Source organism: Lepidothrix coronata, unplaced genomic scaffold (assembly GCF_001604755.1).
Source record: "Lepidothrix coronata isolate B3197 unplaced genomic scaffold, Lepidothrix_coronata-1.0 Scaffold1, whole genome shotgun sequence".
NCBI lineage: Eukaryota > Metazoa > Chordata > Aves > Passeriformes > Pipridae > Lepidothrix > Lepidothrix coronata.
In genome coordinates, this window is record NW_016690181.1 from 1,947,988 (window position 1) to 1,975,979 (window position 27,992).

The following is a 27,992-nucleotide window of genomic DNA, read 5'->3' on the forward strand; positions in this document are numbered from 1 at the left end:
GCTTATGTTTGTGTATCTTTTTTTAGCTGCTCTTTAATTGCCTGGTTTCAGCCCACGAGGCACAGCACGCTGTGGTGCTTCCCAGGGGCACCACTCCGCGCTGCATGGGGGAACTACAGGGAGCCCTGGGCTAGCCAGAGAGAGGAAAGGAAGTCAAAAGCAGGCAGAAAAGCCCCTCTCCTGCTCCTCCAAGCTGACAGAGGACAAACTGATCCCTGTTCACACCCATGTAGTTTTGACTGGGGCCAGACATGCATGGCTGCCCACTGATCACACCCCCTTCACATCCACATCTCACACAGGCAGGGATCCTGGTCCAGCCAGCTGTTACTCCCATGCTGAGAGCTGAGGAGCAAAGTGTGCAGGGATGGCTGGTTAAAATGTCACCTCCACTTTGATTTCCAGCATCTGCTTTTCACCAGAAGAGAGCCAGGGCCAACAGCTGTAACCTCGAGGAACTAGAGTCCTGTACACTGACAGTCCTACCAAAAACTGAAACTCTTATAAGAGCCAGATGAATCAGGTAAGTGGTTCCAGTTATGGAATCATTAAAGAAAGGAGAGGTCTTTGCTTGTGCTTTGTATCACAGGAACCCTGCTGCCAGCAAGGGGCTGTTAGAGAGCAGCCCCACAGAAACAGGGGACAGCAGGGGCATCCCTGCACCAACACAGGTCAGACACCCCAGGCTGCTGGATGGATGCACAAGTGGATTACTGACACAACCATAGGTCCTGGAGGCCTCACTGGTGACAGGATGTGCTTGCATTGATGAATGTGCTGGAAGCTGTGGGACTGGAAGCCTGGGGCAGAAGACCTTCCAGTTGCTTGAAATACTGCACAGGACGTTTGTGCTGGCAGCCTGGCCGAGGCCCAGGTGGCTGGTGAGGAGGACAGACTGAGGCTTTTATCTTCATCAGAAAAGACTCTCAGACAAGTGGAGACTCTAAATCTTCCTAGGAGTAGAATTCTGTTTCAGAATGAAGAGGGGGACACCTCCAAAAGAGCTCTCACCTATCACGGGCCTCCAACTCCCAAGAGACACAAGATGGACAACAAGGGTTGTTGCCATCTGAGGCAACACAATATCCAAATTAACAGGAATAACCAAGTATACAGTGGTGTGATGATGCCTTCTTGGTCTATAGCAGCAGTTAAAAGGGCAAATAGACACCAAGCTTAAGTGAAAACAAATGGCATCACAATTCCTCTACTACCATGACCCCAAATGACAGTGATTAATTTAGATTCCATTCATTGCTAATTATGGACAAACTGGTCCTGCACATTTTTGGGTTGCATTTATGGACTTAAATCTGGCTTTAGAATCAGTTACTGCAAAGCTCCCTGTAACTTTTCATAGTCGACAGAGCTTATTTGTACCATCATCTGTATTTCCAAGAACACAATGAATATGCTGGAAAACACAGGTCCCCAGCACAGATCATGAGAATCTATTGGAAAGTTTTTTCCATTGCAAGCCTGACTGGATGTACCTTATGCTTATATTCCTTTCTATTCCAAGAAGTAACTTTACTCCTTAAAATAAGGAGTAGTGGGATGAGGCCTTGCTGAAGGGTTTCATCAGAAGTTTTCAAAAATACATTGACTCCGTCACCTATTTTTATTCATTTTCTCCTGTGAAATCTGATCTTCCTCTTTAAAAAACAATAAATTCTGCAGTATCTCTTCTCAGGTCTGTACCTCAGACCTCAGGTCTGTGACTTGCTCATTTATAGATGTTTACTACATAACAGAAAATAAAAAAATCCCTCAAAACACTCCCCCCCCCAAACAAAAAAACCCCCCACATTTCCAAGTGTGTTATCTCCCACTTAATGGACATAAAAGCAATAGACGGTGACTAATTACAAGCATTTTATCTATCTCTTCTTACAAAACCTCTCCTCTAACACTTCATTTGAAGGCAGATCTGCAGACCTGTTCCCATTAGGAAAGCTCTGGCATTGAACTTCTCTAAAGGAAATGGATACAAAGGATAAATCCAAGTTTGGGGTTAAGGGAGGGCATCTGGAGAGTGCTTTTATGTGCATTTAATCTTTCAGCTGTTGGTTTTTTTTTCTTTTTATGCCATGATCAAATATTAAGCCCCTTGGCTTCCTGCTCAGGATGCACCTTGGTGAAAATAAAGCCCTTCAACTCCTTTTCTGAATTCAGCAAGTCAAAATCTCTTCTTACAAACAATGATATTTCCTGCATACTGCTCAAGACTAAAGGGAGAAATCTCCTCTGAACTGTCTGATCATTTGAACCAAAACACAGATGTTTGTGCTGCCAAAACTTCTGCCTGAGAGCATATGTGTGTGTTACTTGCTCAGCTCCAGTGCCACGTGTCACCAACAGCACATGCCACCACATCATTTCTGCTCCCTCTCCCTCCCTGTAACAAACTTTCAAAGCCAGTTTCTAGTCGACCTTGATTGGTTTATTTTAGTTTTACACTTTGTCCCTCACATACAGTTAAGTGTCTTGTACTGTTAGATTTCTACAAAAATATCAATTTTTCAAAAGCAAAAAAAAGGGAAAGATATATTTTAATATATAAAAGGAAAAAAGCTAAATCTGACATTTCATTATATTCTTAAAAACATTCCAGTCTCTTTACAGATGTGTAAAAAACCAAAGAAAATCTCCAGGTCTCTTGGTGTAGTGAGAGCGTGCGCCTTGCAGGGGTTTCCTTTGTTCTCTTGATTCCAAAGTCTTCTCAGTAGGTGCCATATTCTATGATTATTGCCACAAATGATAGCATATATAATTTTTAAAAGGTTTGGGAGCTTAAGGGAAGAGCAAAAGAAAGTCATCATTTAAATTCATAGCAAAATATTCATAGCAAAAAACACATGGGACAGTGAAATAAGCAAAAACTGAGAGCATTTTGAACATGCTTTGTTGACTAGCAGAACCCATTCATAGATCCTTCTTGTAACTGCACCAACTACCACCTTTTGCAGCCAAATTGGGGGGCTCTCCTTAGTTAATTTAGTAATCACATTCAGGGGCCAAAAATTTTTGCTGTCACCTTTACACAGTACATTTTTATTGCAGTAAAGTGTTACTTAGTGCCCAATGCCAAGCAATAAATACATCCAGGAATTTTACACTATGTGATAATGAACAGAACATCCTCAAAAGTACAGTATTTATTTTAGATCATGTTTGATCAATTATCATGGTAAGTTACAGCCTTCTCAGTCCCAGAGAAAGCACACAATTCTATGTGCTAATTAAAATCGGCTATTTGGAACCATAGAAGGGTGAGGTACAGAAAGAGGGGTCAGTGATTAGGAATTTGAAAGGAATCACAGCACAGGTCTGGATGCTGTCTCTCACACAGGAGGAATAAAATCTACTGGCAAAACAAACTGCCACAAGTAAAAAAATAGGCAACTTCAGCCTATTGGAAATGCTCAGAACCAGATTCCCAGATAAATAACATTTAAGTCTGATGTAGTGCTAGTAAACTACTTTAGTTACTCCAGATTTCTACTGGTTTAAAATAAGGTTAAAATTCCTTAATAATAAGCAACGTATGTAAAAGTACTTCCTGGGAATGTAAATCCCCTTTCCTAAGGCATTCAGTGACAACTGTAAGACCCTGCAGGACTCTCATAATGACCTAAACTCTCTTTTCCAAATCACTAATACAGGACTTGTACCAAATATTAAATAATAAATATGCAAAAGGCAACAGAGAGTTGTATGTGACTGCTTTATAACACACTGTTTAGAATGGCCAAGTGAAGAACCTTTTTTATGTAGTCTCTGGAGTAACTTTATGCATATTGAGCTTGAAGGGCTTCTCTCCTATAAGCTCTCCTATATAAGCTAATAAAAGATAAGGAAACACCCAAGATATGTGTATTCCCTGATGGATCTAATGTAGACATGGATCCAGAAAATGCAGCTTACTGAACAGGGCATATGTTTGCTCTGAGTACAAACACTGCTCCCTAACTGTGGAAGAACATCACTCACAACACCTGTGCAACCTCAGTGCTGGAAAGATGAAATTCCTGTATTACTGCATCACCAAAGATGGGGCATTTGGAGGGTGGGGGGGATTCCAGCTGCTGTTGGTGGAACAACATGGAATTACATTCCTAAACATAAAGCAAAATGCACCATCAAATTCTGTATAATTTTCAATTTTCATGGCAACATTTTTTACCTTTTTGGAGCAGTTAAGAAGCCCCCCAAGCACACCATATTTACAAACCTGATAGGAAAAGATTGTGTTTACACTCATTAACAAATCCTCTCTCCTAGGCTGAAAACTTCATTTGTCAAGAAAATTATGAAAACAGAAATTGTGTACAAAAATATAAATATCTTTACAGTCTGCAGGCCCTTCATATCCAACAGTTGAGCAGTGAAGAGCATCTACAGGTTATTGAGTAAGCAGTGGTAGAGAAGAATAAAAAATACATCTCATGATTCAATACTGCCCTATTTCCCTGGTAATGAGCATTTTTGTTGTCTTTTTTTGCTATACACAGCTTGTGCAAATGCAGTGAGAAACCTCTGAGTACCTTTCCTGAATTCATAAAGAAAGGTTTGAAAAGCTATACACATATTTTCATATATACATTCATATATACACCTTGCTCACTTATGCTAGGCTACAACAGTCCTGAAAGTGTTCTGTATTTTTCTGAAGCAACACTTGGTATCAACACTCCTAGCCACCACATACATCTTGAAAAATGACAGAAAGAAAAAAAAAAGGAACTGGGAAAACACTCAAGCTACTTCAGCATTGTATTTAAAGATGTAGCAATGGGGTGTCCACATTTTCTTTCAACTCTGTAGTTTTTCCTTACAGATGTCCATCAAAGGAGGGAGTACTTGTCTGGGAGCAGGAGGTGAAAGTGAGGACAGTTTTATTAAAGTTAACATACCGTCCTACTTCTAATTACACTGGGAAATATATTTTTCTTCCCCAAGCAGTGAGAGTTACAGACATTTATTAAAATTTTCTGTGCATAAGCTCCTAAAACTAATATCTGCTAGAGAACCATCTAGCACCAAAGAAAAAAAAATCCTTTGCACTTCAGCCCTCTGCACAGTCTGATTTCCCTTCCGCTTACTTTGAGAGTAACTGCAACCTGATTTCTGCACCTTTATCATATTCTGCAAATACTAAAACCACCAAATGTGAACAATGCCATTTCTGCATAGATAATTTACATGTAATCCAGATTTTTTTCCCCAACAAGTAAGTCAGCTCCCTCCCTACTAGAGAGAGAAAAAAAAAAATCTCTTTCAACAGTCTCAGTTTCTCAGTCCTTTGAAAAACTATTTCTGTGAAGGATCCAATTTTGGGAGGATACCATGTGCCCAGCAATGGTTATAGATCAACTTATTTGTTTTGAGAAAGGGAAGGAGAACACCCAGAATAAAACAGTGATGTAAAAACACATCAACATGTTGAAGTTTCATAATACTTATCTCTCAGTTTGGGGCCTGCCCCTCAGATGAACAGTGTTGATGCCTACAGAAAACAAGTGTTGCCGACAATGGAGGCTGCTGAACAATGACACTGGCTCACACTGCTCCACATCTCCATCCCAGTCTCTGATAAAAAAACCCCTTCATTTATTTGCCTGCTGAATTTGAAGGCAAGATCCCAGCAGTATTCAATTTTGTAGCCACAGGTGCTAATGTGGGCATCACTTTGTTATCCTGTCCTTCTTGAAGAGTTGCAGGTAATGAAGTTTTTACCCCACTAGGTGCCAGTTTTCCAACTACAGGTGCCAATAAGGGCATCACTTTATTACTCTGCCCTTCTGAGTCCACTGGCAGACTTGCCACTTTTAAACCCAGTGGTGCCAGCTTGGGCATGGGCCTCCACGAAGTTTCAGCATTACTGGCTTCTGGATTAGCTTTCATCTGCAAAACTGGTGGACTCACATTAGTGGTATCTGACAAGGTTGTTACAGTTTTGCCATTCCCACCACTGGTTACAGAGAGATTGGAAAGTGGATTCTTCATTTCAGCACCTATCACTATCTTTAAGACATCTGCTTCAGTTGAAGGCTCCCCGGAGATCTTGTCCCCATCACTAAGGTCATCATCTTCCAGGTGCAGCAAGAGAGGGCTTAAAGAGCCACTACCCTCTGGAACTTCAGAAAGGTCCTTAAAACTGCCTCCCAAATGACCAAACTGGAAGGAAGACCCATCTGCAGCAGAGAGATCACTGGCTGTTCCCCGACGAGCCTCTGTATCTTTACGAGAGAAATCTGAGTTGAGAGCGGTGGGCAGTTCTGACATAGCTGAAGCATCGTCGTTCAGCTGCTGATTGAGGAAGGCGATCTCATTGAGCAGCGAAGTGAGGGTTTCATCAGTGTCATCACTTTCCTCAATGCTGCTCAGTATCTCACTTGTATCCAGGTCTGCTTCCTCCATTGCAGATGCTACTTTCCTCAATTCCATTTCTATCCTGGAATCTTTGATCTGCAGCTTACGGAATGGCATTTCTTTAGATTTTAATCTTTCTCCTCCAGGATCACTGTCTTTCCTCCTGGCTTGGCTTCCTACAAACTCACCAATGCAGAGCTTTTTGCTGAACGATTCTGAAGGTTCTTTTGTACGTGGTATGTTCCGGAGCTGTGGAAGGCCATCTTTATTTTCAAAGAAAACTTTTGTAGGACCTGTGGCATTTCTTCCATCTCCACCACTGTCTCCTGGACATGGTTTGACTGTTTCTTCTGAAAGGATGCTATCACTCTTCCTAGTTTCAAGAGGTGCTACAGCCAAAGATTTCTCAGAAGCTGGAGTACCTGCAGCTGTTGTCGTATTAGAATTTTTGTTTCGGTTCAGGTTTAGATTCATGCTTGCCTCAGCAGCCAGTGATGTTACATTAACAATCTTTGGCATCATGAATGAATCTTCGCTTTCTGCAAAACCACAAAAAGCAGCATCCATCAGGATACATGTTAACTGCAAGGTAATTTCTAGATAAATATAATTTGCCTTCTTTCAGGTTGTCCTCAAGTAAACTGCTATTCACAATTTAAACTGATTACACAGGTTTGGTCAAGTGACGCTTTAACACAGCAACAACTTAATTTTCAACTTGTAGAACAAGACCAAGCTCCACAGTACTTCCTGCCCAGTCCCGTCCTTCAGCAGCCTGCTACAATGCAACTAACAACTAACTGTAATGGTTAAAGTTCTGATGGTGATGCACAAGGAAAAGAGAATGACGATCTTCCCTCTTACTGTTTTTTCATGCTTTGCTTTTATGCTCACATCTTGCAGTACTGATTTTGTGCACTACAGAGGAATTTCAGGGACTAAACAATTACTTATTTTCTGCCTCCAAGGAGTGTTATTAGCACTCGGATTTTTCCCAGCCCCAAATCTGAAATGAACTTTCCTTTTTCATTGTGACCAAATGACTACAGTCAAGCAGAAAGTAGGTGGCTTGATTTAAACACAACAGACAGCAAGCAGCACACTGCTGGCAGGAACCTTCCCATGCCTAGATCCACTACCAGTATGGGGTCTTGAAAAACGGCTATCCCACAGGCAGCAGAGCTGGCAAGGTATGGGAAAGGGTTATGCCAGAGTAAGAGCCTGGATGGGCAAAGATTTTCAGCAGCCATACCACCACTCTGCACTGCACCTTCCCCAGGAGGATGCATTACACTAGGGACGCATTTCAGTCTCCACTTATTCTGACTTTGCTGAGGGCAAGGAGGTTCAGTGAGGTGAAGGAAAGTTAAAAAGCTCTCACCTATAATTCCCTAGAAGCCCCTCTAAATGGTTCAAAACATTTAATAGTGATTTTCTTTGAATACCCAGACAATAATACTTATCATTACTTCCTAGTGAGAAAACAATTTACCTTCAGTTTTGCAAGGATAATCTACCCTGCATGCAAGCACAGAGATCCATGAAAACAAAGAGTTTACCTGAATGGGGCACCGTAGCTGATACTGCTGTTGAGGGCACTGGATTTCCAGCAACAGTTGACAGTGTAATGGGAATGGTAGAGTTAGTAAGGATTCCTTTTACTTGGACAGGAACTGTTGATCCTGGCAGTTGAATCATCACAGAAGTAATACCTTATGCAAGAAAAGGGGAAGGGGGGTGAGGTGGAAATAAGAGCCTTTCAGATACTCAATTAAGCCTGGAAAATAAGAGCCGTGCACTTCTAGGCAAGACTTTACTTATTATAAGGCTTTACTTATTATAATAACATCTTAAAGTAGTAAAAATAGAAATACAGACTGATTATGCGATTAGGAATTCTTCCCTATGTTTACCTAATTTGTGAACAACAAAAATTTAACATGTTTTACTTACCTGTTCATAAATTGATAGTTTGAATTAATTTCATAAAATCTCTCCTATAAGAGCCATGTTGTACCTCAGTCAGTTAAGTTGTAAAAAAAAAATCCAAAAAATTAAAGCAAAAATTAAGTAACACATTACTTTGTAAATTGCTATGCACATCCATGAACAGCATTATACTGATATTCATTAACATGTTCTCACATGATCTTACCTGGCTGTGCTGTCATGGTAGTACCGACAGCTCGAGGCTTTAACTCAGCTTGCAATAGCGTGGAAGGAACAGCTGCTACCTGTCCTGGGACCAGGGGGCTTTTCAGTGTAAGCACCTGCCCCTGTGGAGTCATGACTACACTTGCAGCAGTTAGGGTAAGAGAGGCTGAGGAGTCCTCTGTAAAAAAGGAAGTACGCAAAACACCAATTTATTCTGGCATAGCACCCTTGACGGCAAACAGCATCCTGCAATCCAGCTTTAAGTACAGCTGTGGAAGCAACTCCAGCTAGAAGGTTTACAAAGCCCAGAATAAAAGCTGCTACAGAAGTTATGCAGGCTCCAGGAACTGCACCTACACAGCTAGAGACAGTTTATACTATCTCTTCATGTAGTGTAACAATCCTAACTCTCCAGACTGGCATCCAGATCAAATATCAGAGCAGTCTGGCTGAAATTACAAAGGGGACTTGGTTCAGTCCAAAGAAAGCAAGGAAGTTCTCTCATCACATCTGAATTTTGATGCCAAACTTCCCCAGGACTGGACGAACATTAAGCTTGGTAAACCAGAATGACCAGTTGTTTATAAAAGTCCAAGAATACTTCAAGTAAGGTCTACTTAATATTTCCAAAACAAGAAACATCACCAGATCTCCATGGAGTATTACAATTGTACTACCACAAAAGTTTGGATTTCTGTTTTCTTTTGTTCCTTCCTACATTTATGGTGTGAAGGTCTCCATAAATGCTGAACACTTCTCCACCAATTCTCAGCTCCAAAAAAATTCTCAAGTGTCTGACAATTCTGTCATTTAATTTAAGAGCAAGTTTCCACCACCTCAAGAGCTAGCTTGTTTGAGGAGTGAGGTTTTAAAAACCGAATCAATTCTAGCAACTCCAGCATTCTGGCAGTTGAACTTAAAGTTTTGAGTCAGCAGAAATAGTACCACCTTTGACTTTCAAAAATTACTCCCAGATTGCAGTGATACTCCCAGAGACCAAAGGACAACTTAATAAGAATTTACTTCCCATCATGCTGAAACTCTAAAGTCACGTTCATCTGAAGATCTCAGTAGTGTTGGTCTCATCCTTACTGAACGCAAATGGTTTCCACACCTATCACATGGACACTTCCTGGTTCTATACACAAGTCTGTTTCAAGAGTGAAGCTGCCAGCACAAGCCACCTGGCATTTTGTCCTCCCAGGGGGTGCTGCTTCAATGCCTGTCTCCCCCTTACGCAAAACATGCATCCCTTTTAGCCCACCTGTGGCGCGGACTCCTCTTCTGGCAAGTATCAATGGCTTGCCTCTTCTATTTGTCATTGCTATCTGGGTCGGCTCTCTGTGGGGAGCAGAGGATCCTTCTTGCTGTGTGCTAGCAGTTGAGGTTGCAGTAGATTTCTCTGGCTCGGGTTCTTTCTTTTTTTTTTGTGCTTCTATTGCTTTTTGTTTGGCATAAATATATTCCAGTTTCTTCAGGACAACCTCCTCTGTCTTTCCTACAGAAAAATCATCACAGAGTCAGCCTATCTTCAAACTTTTTCCAAAACTAAACCACCGAAGACAGAATTAAAAATCCATTGACACCATAGAATTACTATATAACAGATAACCACCATCCCCATCAAGTAAATAGCATATTTAGTATCAGAGGGAAGCAATTACCTATTTATTCCAGTACAGTTTTTTCCTTCAGAAACATCAATACTTTTCAGAATTTATCTGTCACTTTAATAAGCAGAAATCAGCTTGGACAAGTACAGGCTCCTGCTGAACAAGTACTATTTGAAAACACCCACAGCTATGAAAAATCCTTCCATTTCTCTAACGATGAATGTACGACTACCGGATAAAGTGTTACCTTTACCTAGAACGACATTTCTTGGACTAATCGATCCTGTTATTTAAATTCACGTACAGTTTACCCTTGCCATGAAAATTCTAACCTCGGACAAACACACAAATTTTATATTTGTTTTCTGCAGATACATACAGTTTAATATGACCAAAGTTGAAGTAACTATACTAGCTTGTTTTCTGCTTAGTATTTATGTCTATATTTAACTAACTCTCCTGAGAGAGGACTTTTTCCTCATCAACTTTGAGGTACTTCACTAGGAATGCAAAAGATCTGATAACTACTTTGTGAAGTTATTTGCTTTCATTCTTTGCCCAAAAGGCCTCTCATACATTTCTGTATTACTAGACTTCCCTAAAACACTTTTTATTTTTTTTTTTTAAGTCAAGTACCTCAAATATACATGAACTGGTTCAGATAAATACACTATATTTAAGTATCCTTCATTTCTACTTTACAGGTATTCTCCTGTTTATGTTCCCAGACTATAAGAAGATTACAGGAATAACGTTTTGTTTGTTCATGCATTTTGGCACTGGTTGAAAATGTGTCACAGCATTCCTACACCTCCAAATGAGACAGAAAGACACAGTAAGTACAACATGGTTTTGGCTTGAAATGCCTGGATGAGCAGCAGCTAAGACTCTACTGCAGTTTTGTTCTATGGACAGAGGTGCCAGCACTGGTTCTTGGAAAAGCAGTATTATTTGCAAAGCTATGAAAGGAATCAGAAGTTTTGGTACTGACCAAAGACAGCTGTGTACAAGTGTGAAGGACCGAGCAGAAAAATCATTTCAGGAACTGACTAATGACAGAATGAAGTCACACCATCACTTGTCACTCCCACCCTTCCAAAGGAACCCAAGCCCATGGCTCGAAGCACAAAGATAATTCTACATTTCCTTTGGGCATGATGGAAAACAAAAGCAGTTCTTATCAGCATGAAGAGCCTATCAATGAGTCAGGGCTTAGCACGTCTTTGTTTTGCAGTGAGTCTAAATTTTATGTGAACTAATGACATACCTGGATCCACAGATTACTCCACCCATTCCCACTCCTCAAAGCCTTTTCTTTCATTATTACAGCTAGTTTGTATCCAAAACCAGTCTCACCTGAAAGCGTGGATACTTTTCGAATCAGACAATCACGCCTGCGTGTCAGTAAGCTCTTCTGTGCAATAAACTTATCTGCCTGATCTGTCAGTCCTTGGATTTCTTCAAAGGCCTAGAAAAGTATGAGGCAACTGATTTATAAGCCAGTGACACAGAAAATAATAAAATAATTTTCCTTCCCAGAAACCTTTACAAAATTTATTTAGACATTTTTGTAATCCCAAAAACACAGGACTCAGAGAAAGCGTGAAGTATGGAATGCCAGCTTTCTCTAAATGCAGGCTGAAGAGTGATAAACATCTTATTTGTCCCTCCTCCAAAGTTCAACAATTTTTAAGAAAAAAATCCCGACTTTTATCCCACAGTTTCTAGTTACAGATGATAAGCACAATTATATATATCTACAGATTATATTTTTGTTTCCTGTCATTTACAACTTTACAATTAAGTTTTAGTGTCAGTATGATACCTAATAGAACGCTATCTTCTGCAGCACTAAAAAAGTAAGCCTTCAATGGGTAAGTAAGCCTTCAAAATTTCCTGGTACATAGTAACTGTTAAGGAATTAAGACTTAACCGTCCATTATTCACAAGGAATACAAGGGGGGGGGTTAATCTAAAACATGCGTCCGTGTCATCAAGATTAAGCTTTTAGGAATACAGATTCTTTCAGATATTGTTTTATCCTAAAGCCCTGCAGAGGTGACAGAAGTTCTCTAGTCACGGGGACTCACTTGATGAGTTCATACTAGCATAATTACTCTGTCCAGATTAAATGATTCTCTTCCTCACTTAAGCTTCAAAATACTTACCTGCTTGAGAATGTAGCATTTGGAGACCTTGGGAAGATTCTGCAACCCCAGAACTCTCTTCAACTTGTCAAAGAGACCTCTCATTTCATTGCGTCGCCGACGTTCATTTGCTGTGTGTGTCTGGCGGTAATGAGCAAAGGCTTCTGCCTGAGACTTCAGCTTTCTTTTCCAGGTCTGATGTTTCTGCTGGAGAAGTAACCAGATGGACCAATTTAAATAAAAAAGGCAATGTAATGGCAAACAATGTTCAAATGCAGGCATATTTTACATTTCTACAGACACCTGAAGATTCCATGTCATGCTATCCTGCTACTATGTCTTCGTGAAAGTTCAGAGTCAGAAGTACACGCAATAAGAAATGAAATGCTGACCAAAGAAGTGACCAACAAAATCATATCAACCCTGAAGGAAAAGATCATGAGTCCCTTCTATTCGTAAGCTTTTATTTTTTGCAATACAAGGTTACTCAGATAAACCGTGGGATTACAGCAAAATCACACGTTTGAGCCAAATATTTTTTGTTGTGTGCTTGTCAAAAAAAGTCTACTAACAAATGAAATAATCACACCAAAATAGGAGACTTGAATTTTTCCCTGAAGTTAAACTAGTTTGATTTCCATTTTCTTGCATAGGTTCATATGGGTTGGGGCCAAGAGACATTGTAAGTAAGAATGTCGAAGACGGCATTGACACTTATCACCCCAGACATCCACTAAGAAACAGAATGTGGCAAAGAGGCTCTGGTTTTCAATTTGCTCAAATTTCTAGAAAGACTGACAGACAATAAGCAAAATTACTAATCTCTACAGATTTGAAAGTTTGTTGTTTCATCATTACTCTTACAGGTTTTGTAGAATTATGCTATTTATTTAATGGGGAAGCAATTAATGCAGGTTTTTGGATAATTTTAGGTCTGCTTCAAATGTCAGCCTTCTGGCCTTAGAAGGAATCTGAAGACTGTCTCTCAATATCCATTTTGTCCTCACAAGACAGACTTGAGCATAGTATGGCTGCATCTGCCTCTGTGTTGGGCATTAGGTTCCTTTGAAGGGAGGGCCTTACAACGTAAATTTAAGGGCAGAGAGGAGGACACATGGAGAAGGTGAGACAGAAAGAGCAACCCGGAACCCACCTTGTCTCAGGCAAAGGCTTACACACCAGTCTGCTCTATTATGTAAGACATACAACAGGTTCGCACCACACCCCAAAGCCCCACCCCACCCCAGCAGGTAGCTGTAAAGCTAACATCAAATATATCACAGACAGTTATCATGGACAGTTAGCAAAACTGGCTTCAAAGCCATCCTCAAATACAGCAGAAAATTCTGAAGGATTGCAGTGAGTTTTGATTTGAAAGGATTCTGTGATATCTTTAACTTGCCTAAATACATATTGTTTGAACTCTTGTTTTCAGAAACCCTGCACCCAAGGCTATGCCTATATAATCCCACATACTGTCTTCTCATATGTGAAAGTATTTCTTATTATTTTTAGTGTGCTGTAAAAATTACTTATGTCAAGAACACAAAACCTAAGCAAACACAGTCATAAATAAAACACAGATATTCCTCCCACAGATAAAGCTGAATCTGAAGCCCACTGATGCCAGCAGCAGTCCTTTTGCTTGAATGAGATGTGGACTGAGCACCCTCCCTGCATAAACACATTTGGTTTCTTGCATTTAATCACAAGTATCTGGAAGGCAGATAAATCACATTAAGAGTTGCCCTTGAGATGAAAATTTATCTTTAAAATGGAAGTGCGATACCAAAAGGAAAGAGAAGAGCAAAATATACCTTTGTATGTTTTTCTGATAATGTTTCATCCGAAGAATTAGGAGGAGGGTATCTGGAAGAAAGGTAAAAAGTTTTTCCCAACACTACTCATCTCATATACTCTATCCTCATTAACTACATTCCAACAGTCTAGAATTGCTCATTTTGATGCCTTGAAATTAACTTTTCTTTGTATAACTGCATGAAAGCAGGATAATGTTGAGCTTTCTCAAGAAAGTGAACTCTATCTCCAATGCCATTATCCTTGAAATAATTGAATTGTTCTGAAAGCTGTGCAATTATCTCAGTGCTAAAGACAAACTGTTTCACTATATGCCAAAGAGAATAAATTCAGCCCATGACTGTTAGCTGCATAAAGTAATTTTTTAAATTATGTTTTGGTAAATTACATTTTTTAAGAAAACAGATTTAATATAGATAGCAGAGCAACCCTTCCCCCACTAAGAACTACCATCAAAATCCTCACATTTATTACTACCCTAATATATAATAACAGCAGCTTCCTCATATCTCAGGAGCTGCAAGAAAACAAAGAACACACACATTTGAAAAATATTTTTTACAAATCGTGACATCTGTTTTTCTCTGTCACTGAAAGATCTTCACAATTTAAAGCAAAGTCACCACCTAAGGATAAAAGTGGAGCTGCATCTTTAAAAGGGGGGGCAGGAAGTGAACTATCTGGGAGGTATATAGCATAACCAGTTTTTTCAAAGTTTCGACAAAAAAATTTCTTCAAACAAAAAGAACTATTAAATGAAACAATCCCCGTTCATTTGTTTGGTGCAACTGAGAAACAGCCATGACTATCATTACGTACCTCAAATAAGCCATGTTTTTAGTTTGCATTTGTCACTGTAAATGCAAGGGAAGCAACAGTAACAAAAACAACCAACCAAAAAAATAAAGCCAAGCTATCCAACCGTAACAGACTATATGTCAATAAGAAAATACTTCCTTTGCTCAGGCAATGGTCCTAAAGACAAAGCTTTCATTTACAAAGTCAGGGATTAACCCAATGACTGCTCCTGCCTGAATTCCACCCACCAGCAAGAATAAACAAAGCTTGCAAAATCATGTTTAAAACAATGATGACCCCCGCTCATATTCAGTCTGCAGGAAGGGAGGCGATTCACTCAATAATTTTACATAACAAGATACACATCCCCATAAAGAAATTAATTAGAGGGGAAAAAAAAGGGCTAAGATACCTTGAAACTGCTCTTAGTTCTGACAGCACCATCCTCACAGACACTGGGAAGCACCAGTGCTCAGGAAGGCCTGACAGAAACCTTGCTTTATCTTGTCATCACATTAAACCTGTTGCTTACTGGGTTCATTTGATGCCAGCTCATCAATAAAATACACAACTGAATGCAGTGCTCTCCAAGGATGCTTACTTCTGTTCGGAAGGTTCGATTTTAGCAGCTGTGGCCTTCAGACGGGCAATGTTAATCTTCTCTGAAAGCTCCTCCACGGTCTCAATGTCCACCTGCTCGTCATCCTCTCTGTATTCACGCACATCCTGGAACAGTTTTTGTTTTGTTTTTTTTAAATGAGTATCTACTTAGCAATGGCGCTCAGGCCAACACCATTTCACTTCAGTCTCAAATGAGATTACATTATAACATTTAGAACCACTAAAGAATCAACATCTCCAGCTACACTGGCCAACAAAAAGTGCTAAGAAGGTGGTTATTTTAAGTGTCGCCTCCAGGAATTCCTCCCACTAGCAACTCTGTAAAATGAATTTTGGTAAAGGCAGAACCCACCTCTATCATTTATGCTTTTACTACGTGTGAGAGAAAAGCTTTCACATGGCAGAGCTTTCCTGACTCCATTTTGAAGTAAGATTAAACTTCCTTTACACAATCTACTACTGTAGACTCTTGCTAAGTAACTTTTTTCTTTAGAAAAGTTAAGATAGTTATCACCTTAATAATGGTCTCTCATACCTAAGACAGCAAAAGTCAGAACATCATACAATCAGGCTTCTTTGGGTCATAAACTGCTTACATGATTTTGATGATTTTGGCTCTTCCCAAAATGCTGCTCAATCATTATTTTAAATATTTATTGTATTCTGAAGAGTACTTTTTCTCCATGCTTGCCTGACCAAGAAAACTTGCTACTATCCGTGAAGACAGAGACAGAGAACAACTGCAGTGCTGTACCAACTACAAGACTTAATTATCTATCTTGTGGCCATTTGCAGTACCAGGTGATACCCCTCCCCCCCCAAGAAAACATGCCTATTCAGCCAATTTTTTTCTATCGCAGTTTTTACTCACGTTTTTTATATTATATTCTTTGGTCTGATTACAGAACGAAGAACTCTTTCTCCTCAAGCAAGAAAATGTAATTATACTTCCATTCTGTACTTTATTTCACCCACTTCCCTGAACTACCCCAATCATGCCCTCCTCCTATTATTTTCTTTTGACTTTCCTTCCTTCCTTCTCTTTGTGCTTCTTTTCTTTCCTTTTGTGGAGCTGCAATCTCCTTCTCAGAACTGAATACTTACCTGAAATTGATGCAAACAGTTAATCACAAAAAACACTAAGGGAATATATGTATATATAAAAGTGTGTGTCATAGGTTTACTTGTTCTAAAAAAACCAAGGGAGATTTTTTTTTTCTTTCCCCTACATCACTGTAAAAGATGTTGAACGAAGGAGGGGGTAGGTGTTTGCCTAGGGTGATTGACACACACAAAGGAACTAGCTAGCAGATCCACATTCCAGGCTGATAGCCCTCAGAAAGGGGGGGTATGATGAGTAGTTGTTTTTCCCTCTCCTCAGGAAACGGCAGGCACTTCACTTTTGCCCTGACTCAGGGAGGGGGTATGTGTGGAAAGGCTCTGTCGGGTCATCTGCCTGCTTCTGGCCCCGGTTTGCCTCCGTTCTCCTGCACCCTGTTCTGCCCCAAGCCCAGACTCGCTCAGGTTTCATCGGAGAGGCCTGACTCTTCTGTGAAGGAACCTTTGGGAGAGTCCTGGCCAGAGCCAGCTGCCAACAGCGTGAGTTTGCGGCAAGACTCCCTTTTTTCCCCTTTTCTCCTTCCCCTTCTCGGTGAGGTGGGAAATCTCCATTTCGGCTCCTCCCGCGCACGGAGCCCCCGCAGTGACCGCCAGGGCCCAACAGCGCCCCCTGCCGACCGACACCGAGCAACTGCAGCTCTGCCCCTCCGGGGATCCAACAGCGCCCCCTGCTGGCCGTGGTTAGAACTGCACCAAAAGGCAGAAAGTACTGAACTGTTTCCTTTTGGAAGGGGACTTCTGGGCACAGGATTATTGTTTAGTTGTTTTCATGCTCTTTTGTTGTTCTGCCAATACACATATATCCTTTAATAAAGGGCTGTTATTTTTTTTTCTTTCTCCGTACTTCCTCAATTGGAGCCTCCTAATTTCAGATTTACAATTGCTTAGAGGGAGGAGCTTGGTCTTCCTCATAACTCATTCTCCTTAGCAAAACACTTCAGTCTCATTAAACTGAGACAATATGTATATATAAAAGTGTGTGTGTGTATACAGTACATTTATGCTAGTGTCTACATACATACACACAAATGTATGCAAGAGTGCCTGTAGAATCTCCCAGTCTTTTAAGATGCAGCATCCTCTCCCCCGTAAAACCACTCCTAAATATTCCATCCTCCATCATCATCCATTCATATCATGAGGAGTCCTACAAAGTGTTGGCAGTATAGATTCCATGCAGAAAGGGGTATAAACTTCTAAACTACTCACTTGCAGAGAAGCTGACACCTCTTCCCATACTATGAAGTATCAAGATATTACTGCTGAAACAAAGCAAAGCAGGTTTATGAGCTATAGCTGCTAGATCTGAACAGAAAATCATCCTTACTTCTACAAGCTGCTATGCACACTCACACATTACTTATTATCTCTGTGCTTGTAGAAAGTCACATCTTTTGAAAAAGAAAGACAAAGGAGAGTGACCTTAGATGAGAAATTACTAGCCTTAGGAAACTCTTTCCTTCCACACATGCTGACTTAAAAGGCACCATTCTTCCCTCCCCAGGAAAGCAGTTCTGATCTCTGGTGAGTTCTGCATTTGAGAAGGAAATAAGTTTTTTTCTAGTACTGATAAGTTTTGGGGTTTCTTGCAGATTTCCTTCAGAGCAGCTATGCCATGACAGTTTTTGTATGAATATGAAGAGCAGCGTGGAGGCAAAAGAAATTCTCATCTGACTTTAAAAGTATGGTGCTGGCACTGGCAGACACTTAAGGAAGTACTGTCTCTCTCCCTCTGCATTAAAGCCCACAAAATTCTAATTTGGTCCATCTTGTAAATATTGCCCCATATAGCAAGAACTGTTAGCACTGGGACCACCTGGTGCTAATACAACACAGAGAAAATAAACTGCTTTTACCAAGGAAGCAGCACGTCACTTGGAACTTGACGTGTTGGTCAGGACATATCACCACCACTCCCCAAGCAGAAGAATGAAAGTAAGGAGACACCATGTCCCTGGGACATTGGCGAGGTCAAAAAAATACTGCTTGCAGTCTAGATCCAGAACACATATGCAGGAGCTACTGAAATTGTGACCGAGTTAAGACGACACTGCACTTCAGCATAGGTATTTCAACAGCTTTCAGACACTGCCTGCAAACAGTAGTCAGAGTTGTTTCACGTTTGTCAAGTGGCTCTATATACTTACAGAGTCCTAAAAAAATCTATGTTCTATTACATAAAAATTACATAAAAATCTCACTTATGCAAACAGTCAGCAATTTTTCAACAACTCCTCTCATGCTTGCTCCAAAAATTCCCTGGCTGAGGAGAAGAATACAAGCTTGAATCTGAAATGAAATTCTACTAGCTGGTAAGCATGGAAGGCAGGGAAAGCAGAAGAAAAGAAGTTGGAAGCCAGGTCCTGCCCTTGGGTCACAACAACCCCAGGCATCTCTACAGGCTGGGAGCAGAGTGAGTGGCCGGAAAGAGGTCCAGCAGAAAAGGACACAGGGGTGCTGGTCAATAGCGGCTGAATACGAGCCAGCAGTGTGCCCAGGTGGCCACGAAGGCCAATGACATCCCGGCCTGTATCAAGCATAGTGTGGCCAGCCAGTGACAATCTCCCTGCACTCAGCACTGGTGAGGTCACACCTCGAATCCTGCGTCTGGTTTTGGGCCCCTCTCTAGGCAAAGGACATTGAGGTGCTGGAGCATGTTCAGAGAAGGGCAACAAAGCTCGTAAAGGGTCTGGAGCACAAGTCTTATGAGGAGCAGCTGAGAGCACGGAGTTGTTCAGCCTGGAGAAAAGGAGGCCTGGGGAAACCTTATCTCTGTCTACAACTACCTGAAAAGAGGTTGTAGCAAGGTGGGGGTTGGCCCCTTCTCCCAGGTAACAAGTGACATGACAAAAGGAAATGGCTTCAAGCTGAGCCAGGGGAGGTTCACGTTGAACATTTGGAAGAATTTCTTGACAAAAAGGTTTGTCAAGTGTTGTAATGGGCTGCCCAGGGAAGTGGTAGAGTCGCCATCCCTGGAACAGGATGTAACACTTAGTGCCATGGTCTAGTTGGCAAGGTGGTATTCAGTCAAAGGTTGGACGTGGTGATATTAAAGGTCTTTTCAACATTAATGATTATGTGATTCTAAGATATCAAAACTGCAGTATCTCCCAGACACAGACCTTCTGTAGAACTATAATAGGTGACATAAACCTGCAGCATAGCTGCTTCCACAGCCTTTTTTTTAATCCTCCTGAGAGTCTGACAAGAAAAGTATCATAAACCCAGAGTTTTAAAAAAACTGGCCAAACAAAAACTGGTCAAATAAAGATACTGTTTAAATCACAGATCAGATACTTGCTATTATGTTGAAAATACTGCATGTAAAAGAGGTACAAGGCAACACAGATCTATTTCTTTATACAAAGAGCACTTCTCATTCCTACCTGCTCTCCTGGGTCATTCATAAAGCCACCTTTATGCTGAAAACCTTCTGATACTTTCTCTAAGCTTTTCCACTTTATACAGTATAACTTCTGTGACCTCTACATGCAAGAAATGCATGCTGTTTTTCTTCAGTGGGCAGAACTACTCTGTCTAAAATACATTTGGATATCATTATACTGCAGGGAAGTTGGTCATGCAGGGTAGTTCAAAAGATGATACAATTCAGAGAGTAAGGGGAAAAAAATGAGGAAAAATTATCTTACCATAGAAACACTGTCAAGGTAAGGCTTTTGAGTGCTGATAAGTTACACTTGCCTAATCAAAGGGATGACAGCAATTATCCAGTTAGAGCTCTTCTAGAACTGGAACTTTCTACACGCTATCATATTAGAAAAATGGTATTCAAAACCCAAGATGTGGCAACCTTTTCATGACAGATGGGCAAAAAAAAGAATTAAACACTGTTGACCACCAAGAACTTCATATCTTTAATTTTACGCATTCTAAATGTGAATATATGCAAAACAATAAGTTTTTTCATTCTTACATCCAACCCCAAAGGGAAAAATGCTTCTGGGTTGGTAAATCTTTCCTCTCTACCTCCAAAATATTAACAGGAAAAGTATCAGAATCATGAAGATTGGCAGAAGTCCACTTAAGTTCTGACATTAAGAACAGCTATTCCTATGTAAGTACTGCCAAACTGTCTTAGGTTGAATCCTATCCATAGCCTAGCATAATTTTTGAAGATGCTCGTGGAAGCCCTACCTTTCTAGCATCGGTCTTTCCACGCTACTTTCAGTCTTTCCAAACTACTTCCTGTAGTAACATAACTTCCAAATGCCTTTGAGCTTCTAAGGGCAAAATACCCCAAGGAATGAAGACACCAGATGAGCAATCCCACCCTACAAAAGAAGTTCTAAAGTTAGCATGGAAATGACAGCTCTTTTCCCTCTCTGCTTTTCTTTGCGTGTTTCTAAGCTCTCTCCTCTGATTCCTCTCTGTCTGTTCCTGGTAGCCTAAACTCCTATTGCTGGTTTCTAAAGAGCAAATTGCTTGTTGGTAGAGGATCCTCAGCGACAGCGCTGAGAAAGGGGGTTAGATGACAACAGATGTCATTAAGCAAATGCGTAATTTCATGATCAAAAGCTGAGAACATGCAAGAGATTGTTAGAACTTAAATTGTCCACAAAATATATCACTTTCACTTTTTATTAAACCACTATTTTATAATAATTCATAATAGTTCCTTATTATTTCAATATTCACCTCAGAACAAGAATGACCAAAAACCACTTTTAAATAACACTTAAAATATAGTAACTTGCCAGACATAAAAGCTGTATTTAGACTAGTACACTAAACTGTGGTACTCTTATTTGTAGCATTAAAATACCAGAACAACTCCTGGTGTGGTTTTGGCTTAGGCCAACAAGAATGCATGTGAACAATTAGGAGACGCAGCCTGTGACTTAGCCCAGGCCAAGCAGTCCTTCTCAATAGGAACTTTGTGTGTAATCATCATGCCATGGAGATCAAGAGTTTAACGTCATCTCCCAGGTGATCTCCCAACAACAGGTCCTTATACTAATTAGTTTGCTTCTATAGATCTCTCAGAAGGTTTTATTCATATTACCAAACCCACACTGATTAACCCTCCTAAGCCTCTCTTGATGCAGTTCAGGGTAGGAGATGCAAAAGGGCAAATATACCATCTCAGGAAGCGTCTCTCTTGCTGTTGAGTAGAGGAGGAGACTGCAAGAGTCTCTTAAGTCAAAGACTCAAAATCAGCACAAGGTAAGAAGGTAATATGAAGGGCATTGATATGCAAAATTAAGAACAATTAAGTCTCTACAATGAGAACCAGTGTGGAAAAATGTACTAAACCAGAAAGCAATAGCTACTGCAGGAAAGTAGCAATCATCCTGACTCTGACAGTTTCTCACAGTTTTCTGAGATTTTAAATGGCCATTTTCTGAGCACCTAAAACCAGTCCACATTCCAAACTAGTAGAGAAAGAGCTGTCATAAGTCTTTCCACTAAACAAAACTATTAGTGGACATGCATGTACTCTTTGCTTCCATGTCTCCACTAGCTTAATGAAACGGATAAACATCCTCTACTAGCCTGTTTACATGACTTGACTTCACCCAGTCTGACAAACAGTAGTAGCTCTGTCTTGTAAGCACTACACTGAGTACATACCAGTGAAAAATAACACACATTTAGATTCAAAACTGAATTCTCCATTAGGCATTGACATGCTAACTCAACTTGCAGGTAGTACAGACTAACAAACCGAAATTCCAGACAGTTTTTACAGTCCTCTGAGATCTCATTCCTCAGCTTTATTGCTCTACAACCAAGGCTAGCTTACTTGTGTTTGTGTGAGCTTGTGGTGAAGACATACCCTTAGATGGCTTCCCAAACCTTATTAGTCAAAACCTGCACAGTAATTTTCTTCCAAAACAAACATTTCTTACAATCACTAATAATTACTTTTTTGTTTCATCATCCTTTTGCAGGACGAGAGAAAATACAGTTTTAAAACATCAACCTTGATAACAGACTACTCCGTGACCTATATATTATTGTTGGTTTATCAACAAATTCTGAAGACTATCACATCCGTAACGCTTATCTGACATCAGGCAAGAATTAACCATGGTTCTCAAAACTTGATGATAACTCTGCTCAAGTTATTGAAGGATACAGGACTTATCAAACTGTCACCACCCAAGTGAAGACGAGACAGCAACAATTCAGTTTTCAGCTTGAAAGAACTTCCAAAAATAACATCTGCTTTCAGTTTGCTCACCTTCATGCAGCTGAGATGCTATCATCTTGTCTGAGAATAGCAAGATGTAATATGAACTCTTTAGTCATTTTTTCTGGAAGTTAAACACATTCTCTAAAAGCCAGTTGCTGACTTAAATTGAGTTACTCCGGATATGGCTATCATAGAATAATAGAACATCCTGAGTTAGAACAGAACCACAAGGATTATCGAAATCCAACTCCTGGCCCTGCATAGGACCACCCCAAGAACTACACCATGTGTCTGAGAGTATTGTCCAAATGCATCTTGAACTTTGTCAGGCTTGGTATTGTGACAACTTCCGTGGGGAGCCTGTTCCAGTGCACGACCACCCTCTGGGTGAAGAACATTTTCCTAATATCCAACCTAAACCTCCCCTGACACAGCTTTATACCATTCCATCAGGTCCTTTCACTGGTCACCACAGAGAAGCAAGCAGTGCCTGCCCCCACTCTTCCCCTCACAAGGAAGTTGTAACTGCATTGAGGTCTCCCCTGAGTCTCCTCCAGGATGAACAGACCAAGTGAGCTCAACTACTCCTCCTATGGCTTCCCCTCAAGACCCTTCACCATCTCTGTTGCCCTCCTTTGGATGCTCTCCAAGGGCTTAATATCTTTCTTACATTGCAGTGCCCAAAACTGCACACAATATTCAAGGTGAGGCTGCACCACTGCAGAGCAGAGCGGGACAATCCCCTCCCTCAACTGGCTGGCAATGCTTTGCCTGATGCTCCCCCGGACAGGGTTGGCCCTCCTGGCTGCCAGGGCACTGCTGACTCACATTCAACTTGCCATTGACCAGGACCCTCAGGTCCCTTTCTGGGGCACTGCTTTCCAACATCTCATTCCCCAGTCTGTTTGTACATCCAGGGTTGCCCCATTCCAGGTCCAGAATCTGGCACTTTCCCTTTGTTGAACTTCATATGGTTGGTGATTGTCCAGCCCTCTAATTTGTCAAGGTCTCTCTGCAGGGCCCCTCTACCTTTGAGGGAGTCAACAGCTACTCCCAATTTAATGTCATTGGCAAACTTACTTACTATGCCTTCAAGTCCTGCATCCAAGTCATTCATGAAGACGTTGAAGAGCACGGAGTCCAAGATGGAGCCCTGTGGAACCCCACTAGTGACAGGGTAGGGTTACCCCATTCACTATTGCCCTCTGTACTCAACCCACGAGCCAATTGCTAACCCACCACATGATGTGTTTATCCAGCTGTGGGATAGACATTTTGTCCAGAAGGATCCTGTGAGAACAGTATCAAAAGCTTTACTGAAATCCAGATAGATTACATCAACTGGCTTTCCTGGAGCAACCAGGTGGGTTACGTTGTCATAGAAGGAAATTAGGTTTGATAAGCAGGACTTTCCTCTCATGAAGCCATGCTGGCTGTGACCAATGACAGTGTTGCCTTTATGTGTTTTTCAATAATTCCCAAAATAATCTTCTCCATAACTTTACCAGTCACTGAAGTGATACTGACAGGTCTGTAGTAACCAGAGTCACCCCTCCTGCCCTTCTTAAAAACTGAGACAACGTTTACCAGCTTCCAGTTGACTGGGACCTCTCTATATTCCCAAGACCATTCAAAAAATCATTGAAAGAGGTCTTGTGATGACATCAGCCAGCTCTCTGAGTACCCTCAAATGAATCGCATCAGACCCCATAGACTTGTAGGGATCCAGGTGGAGCAGCAAATCCTGCACAAGTTCAAGGTTGGCAGGGAGTATAACATTCTTGCAGTCACGGTCCCCCAGCTCAGGGTTCTGGAGCTCATCATTAGTGTTGCAGACAGAGGCAAAGAAAACATCAAACACCTCTGCCTTATCTATATCCTTGTTTGTGAGGTGACCATCCTCATCCTGTAATGGGCCGATGTTATTTATGGTCTGCATTCTGCCATTAACATATTTAAAAAACTCATTTTATTGTCCCCCACGGTGCTGCCCAGCTTCCACTCCAATTGATCTTTGGCTGCAAAGATTTTCTCCCTGCAGGGGTGAGCAACACCACTGTAGTCTTCCCATGTCACCTGACCTTGCCTCCCCTGGCCACACACTTTGTTTTTTCACCTTAGCTCCAGAAGATCCCTGCTTAACCAAGCTGAACCTCTGCATTGCCTCCCTGACTTTAGATTTTGGAATTGCCTGATCCTGTGCTCTTAGGAGGTGGTACTTAAAAAGTGACCAGCACTTATGAACCCCAGCACCTTCAACAGCATTTTCCTTGGGGACCTTACTAACTTGTTGCCTGAGCAGCCTGAAGTCTGCTCTCCTCATATCCAGGGTTGAAGTTTTGCTGGCACTTTTCCTCCTGTCATGAAAGATTTTAAACTTGATTGTTTCATGGTTCCTGTGGCCAAGATGGCCACCAATTGCCAATTCACTCAAGAGTAACAGATCAAGGGAGGAGGGCACCTTTCCCAGCTGGCTCCTGTAGTACCCGTACCAAGTTATTGCCCAGGTGTTTTAGGAATCTTCTGGACCTGTTTGTACCAGCTGTGTGGTTAGAAGACAAAGAACTCTAATTAGATTTTCAACTGCAAGAGGACTACATTAACACAAAAGGACTAAAAGAATTCTATACTTTCAAATTCCTGAAGAAACTAACATAATCTGTCCTCTTTTTCTATTCTTCAGTTCTCTTACAGTTTAACCTTTCTCTCTCCATTTGTATCTCATCCCAAGGCTATCTCATTTCTTATGTCCATTTGACTGACTTACAAAACCACAACTTCATAAATTTTAAGTAACAATGCACTGTTTAAGTCATACAGTGATATATAAAAAAACATATTAAAGAGTTACCATTGGATTGCTTTGTTTTAATTTTTTTTTTGTTAAATTTGATGGAAATTCTATGAGCATTAAAACGTAAACGTATCCTAACTACACTAATCACAAAGCTTTACCCTTATTCTCTGACTTTTGGAGTAATTTTTTTTATATCACAGGGAATGACAGCTTTCATATACTATTTAAATGTATTACTAAATTTCAAAAGGAATTAAAGGAGGGATTCAAACATTCCTTCCAGAAATAGATGTTAACTAAGGTTACAAAAACTAAGTAGAAGGAAGCAGCTTAAAATAACAGAAATACTAGATTACCTGCTACATTTTGGGATCATAACTTGTATTACAAGGAACCAAGTTACTTGAGTAAATACTGGAGGAATACAATCTGCAACAGTTCTATTACAGATTGCTCAATATAACTCCTGTTATCTGAAAAACGGACAATTTCTAAAAGGCCACTACACTGCCACCTACAAAAAAGCATGCAACTAAGAAGAAATAAAAGACATTCCCACCTGGAACCCCGATTTAGACTTTCTAAAGAAACTGAAGTCCAAAACACAAACATCATGCTCTTTCAAATCCATGGGTTATGACATGTTAGTTGGTCAATTAAAAAAAAAAATCCCTTCATAAATAGTTAAATGCTTACCACTTTTTCAACATCTATTTCCTCTTCACTTGGGAAGTCAGAAGCACCATCCAGCATCTCATCAGCAGAATCATCAGTTTTTTCATCCTCTTCTTCCTCCTCCTCATCTTCCTCTTCATCCTCTTCCATATCATCAGCAGTTATATCAATAGTGGGTGTGTAACACTTTCCGTGTGCCCTCTGTTCTGGTGGCGTCATGAAGTCACTTTCTTCTGATGTATCAGCTCTGTTACCCACCTCGCTTCTATTTTCTAAAGGGGGTACAATGCTAGATATTTTGCTCCAAGAACTGTTGACATGTGTTACAATATCATGACCTGTTTTCATTTCTTCTGGAGAATCAAAAGCATTTTGTTCTTTGTTGTTACTGCCTTCCTGCCTAGCTAGGTTTCCTTTGTCTTCCTCAGTATTGACTGTATGTTCTCCTCCTGAAGCGTTATCCTGCTCTTTTGCAGAACTGATTTCAGACTTACTTCCTGTTTTCTCTCCTATGCTTTCTGCTTTTGTAGAGCCCCTGTACTCCTTCCTTTCCATACCCGGCTGTGCAGCTTCATCCGGACATTCTTGTTTGTTCTGAGACAGTTCAGTCCCTCTTTGTTTGTCATCATTCTCCAGCTGTGTATCTTGCTCTGATTGACTCTGTGACTGCCCAGAACTTGCTTTCTTGTCCTCCTTCGCCTGTGTCTGTCCATCTCCTTCTTGCTCTTTTATTGGTTTCTCTTCCTCTTCAGCATTTATTTGTTCATTCCCATGGTCCTTCAAGAGGGCGGTCTCCTGATTTTCAAGACTCTGTGGATGTGCATTATCCAGAGGAGCAACTGAAGTCTGATCTGATGACCCACAAACAGTTTCAGAATTAGCTGAAACAGCCTCCACTGCAGTTTCAGTACTGATAGAATCCTCTTTCTCCTCAGAAGGCTCTTTTTCTTCTTCATCATTTGGCTTCTCACTGATGTACGAATGGTCAGATGATACAACATCTGCAGAAACATCATGCTGAGAAGAAAAGCTATCACCACAAGAACTCTCTAGCACCTTTGAGTTCTCTGCCATCTCTAAAGCAGTGGAATTTCTATCACCATTAGGTGTGATTGTGCCAGATGGTGACTCTTCAGCAGTATTTAACTGGTTAATCGACAACTCATTTTCTTCTTGTTTTCCATCTGAAACTGTGACCTCAGACTCTGTAACTTCTGTGTCATCTGAGCATGGAGCCTTCCCATTCTCCTTCTGCTGAGCAGCACCTGAGTCCTCCTTCTTGCATATTTTCCTGTATTCCTTCTTCATCTGAAGAGACGCAAAATGGTGAAGAATGGAGTTTGGCACAGTCTTCTGTCCTGGGAGCTGAAGTAAAGCAAAACTACCAGACTGTAAAGGTATGAAATTAGCAGTGGTAGCTGGCAGACCACCTGCGCTGCAGGTTACTTTAGACTCAGAGGCTGTTTGATTTGTGATGTTGCTAACAGCAGAGGAAGAGATCCTCAGAGTCAGAGTGCCTGACTGCGACACGAAACTTGTTACTGAAGGAAGAAGAGAAGATGTTTGTGTGGCTGGGTTAGATGGAGGGGATAACTTAGGTACTGCAGTTTGTACAGCTGAATTTGTGGCATGAGAAGTGGAAGACACAGAGGAAGTGGGAGACACAGGTGACTCAGGAGGCTTAGAAGGTGCAGGCAACCGGATTCCTACAACAGATC

At 40.9% G+C, this 27,992-nt stretch overlaps 1 protein-coding gene across 9 annotated transcripts in view; it reads right to left on the minus strand.

The window, feature by feature from the left end:
* Nucleotides 1-2,421: 2,421 nt before the first annotated feature.
* MGA (MGA, MAX dimerization protein) overlaps nt 2,422-27,992 on the minus strand; it is a 63,546-nt gene continuing 37,975 nt past the window's right edge. For 7 of the 9 annotated variants that reach the window (XM_017810063.1, XM_017810054.1, XM_017810073.1 and 4 more), the window contains 9 exons: nt 26,296-27,992; nt 15,507-15,631; nt 14,107-14,158; nt 12,311-12,496; nt 11,499-11,610; nt 9,794-10,027; nt 8,531-8,707; nt 7,935-8,087; nt 2,422-6,914 (listed from right to left, as the gene is read on the minus strand). In XM_017810063.1, the coding sequence (XP_017665552.1) occupies nt 5,614-6,914; nt 7,935-8,087; nt 8,531-8,707; nt 9,794-10,027; nt 11,499-11,610; nt 12,311-12,496; nt 14,107-14,158; nt 15,507-15,631; nt 26,296-27,992 (4,037 nt within the window). In that variant the 3' untranslated portion in view covers nt 2,422-5,613. The remainder of the gene's footprint in view (nt 6,915-7,934; nt 8,088-8,530; nt 8,708-9,793; nt 10,028-11,498; nt 11,611-12,310; nt 12,497-14,106; nt 14,159-15,506; nt 15,632-26,295) is intronic. The other 2 variants (XM_017810102.1, XM_017810112.1) reach the window with 2 other exon arrangements.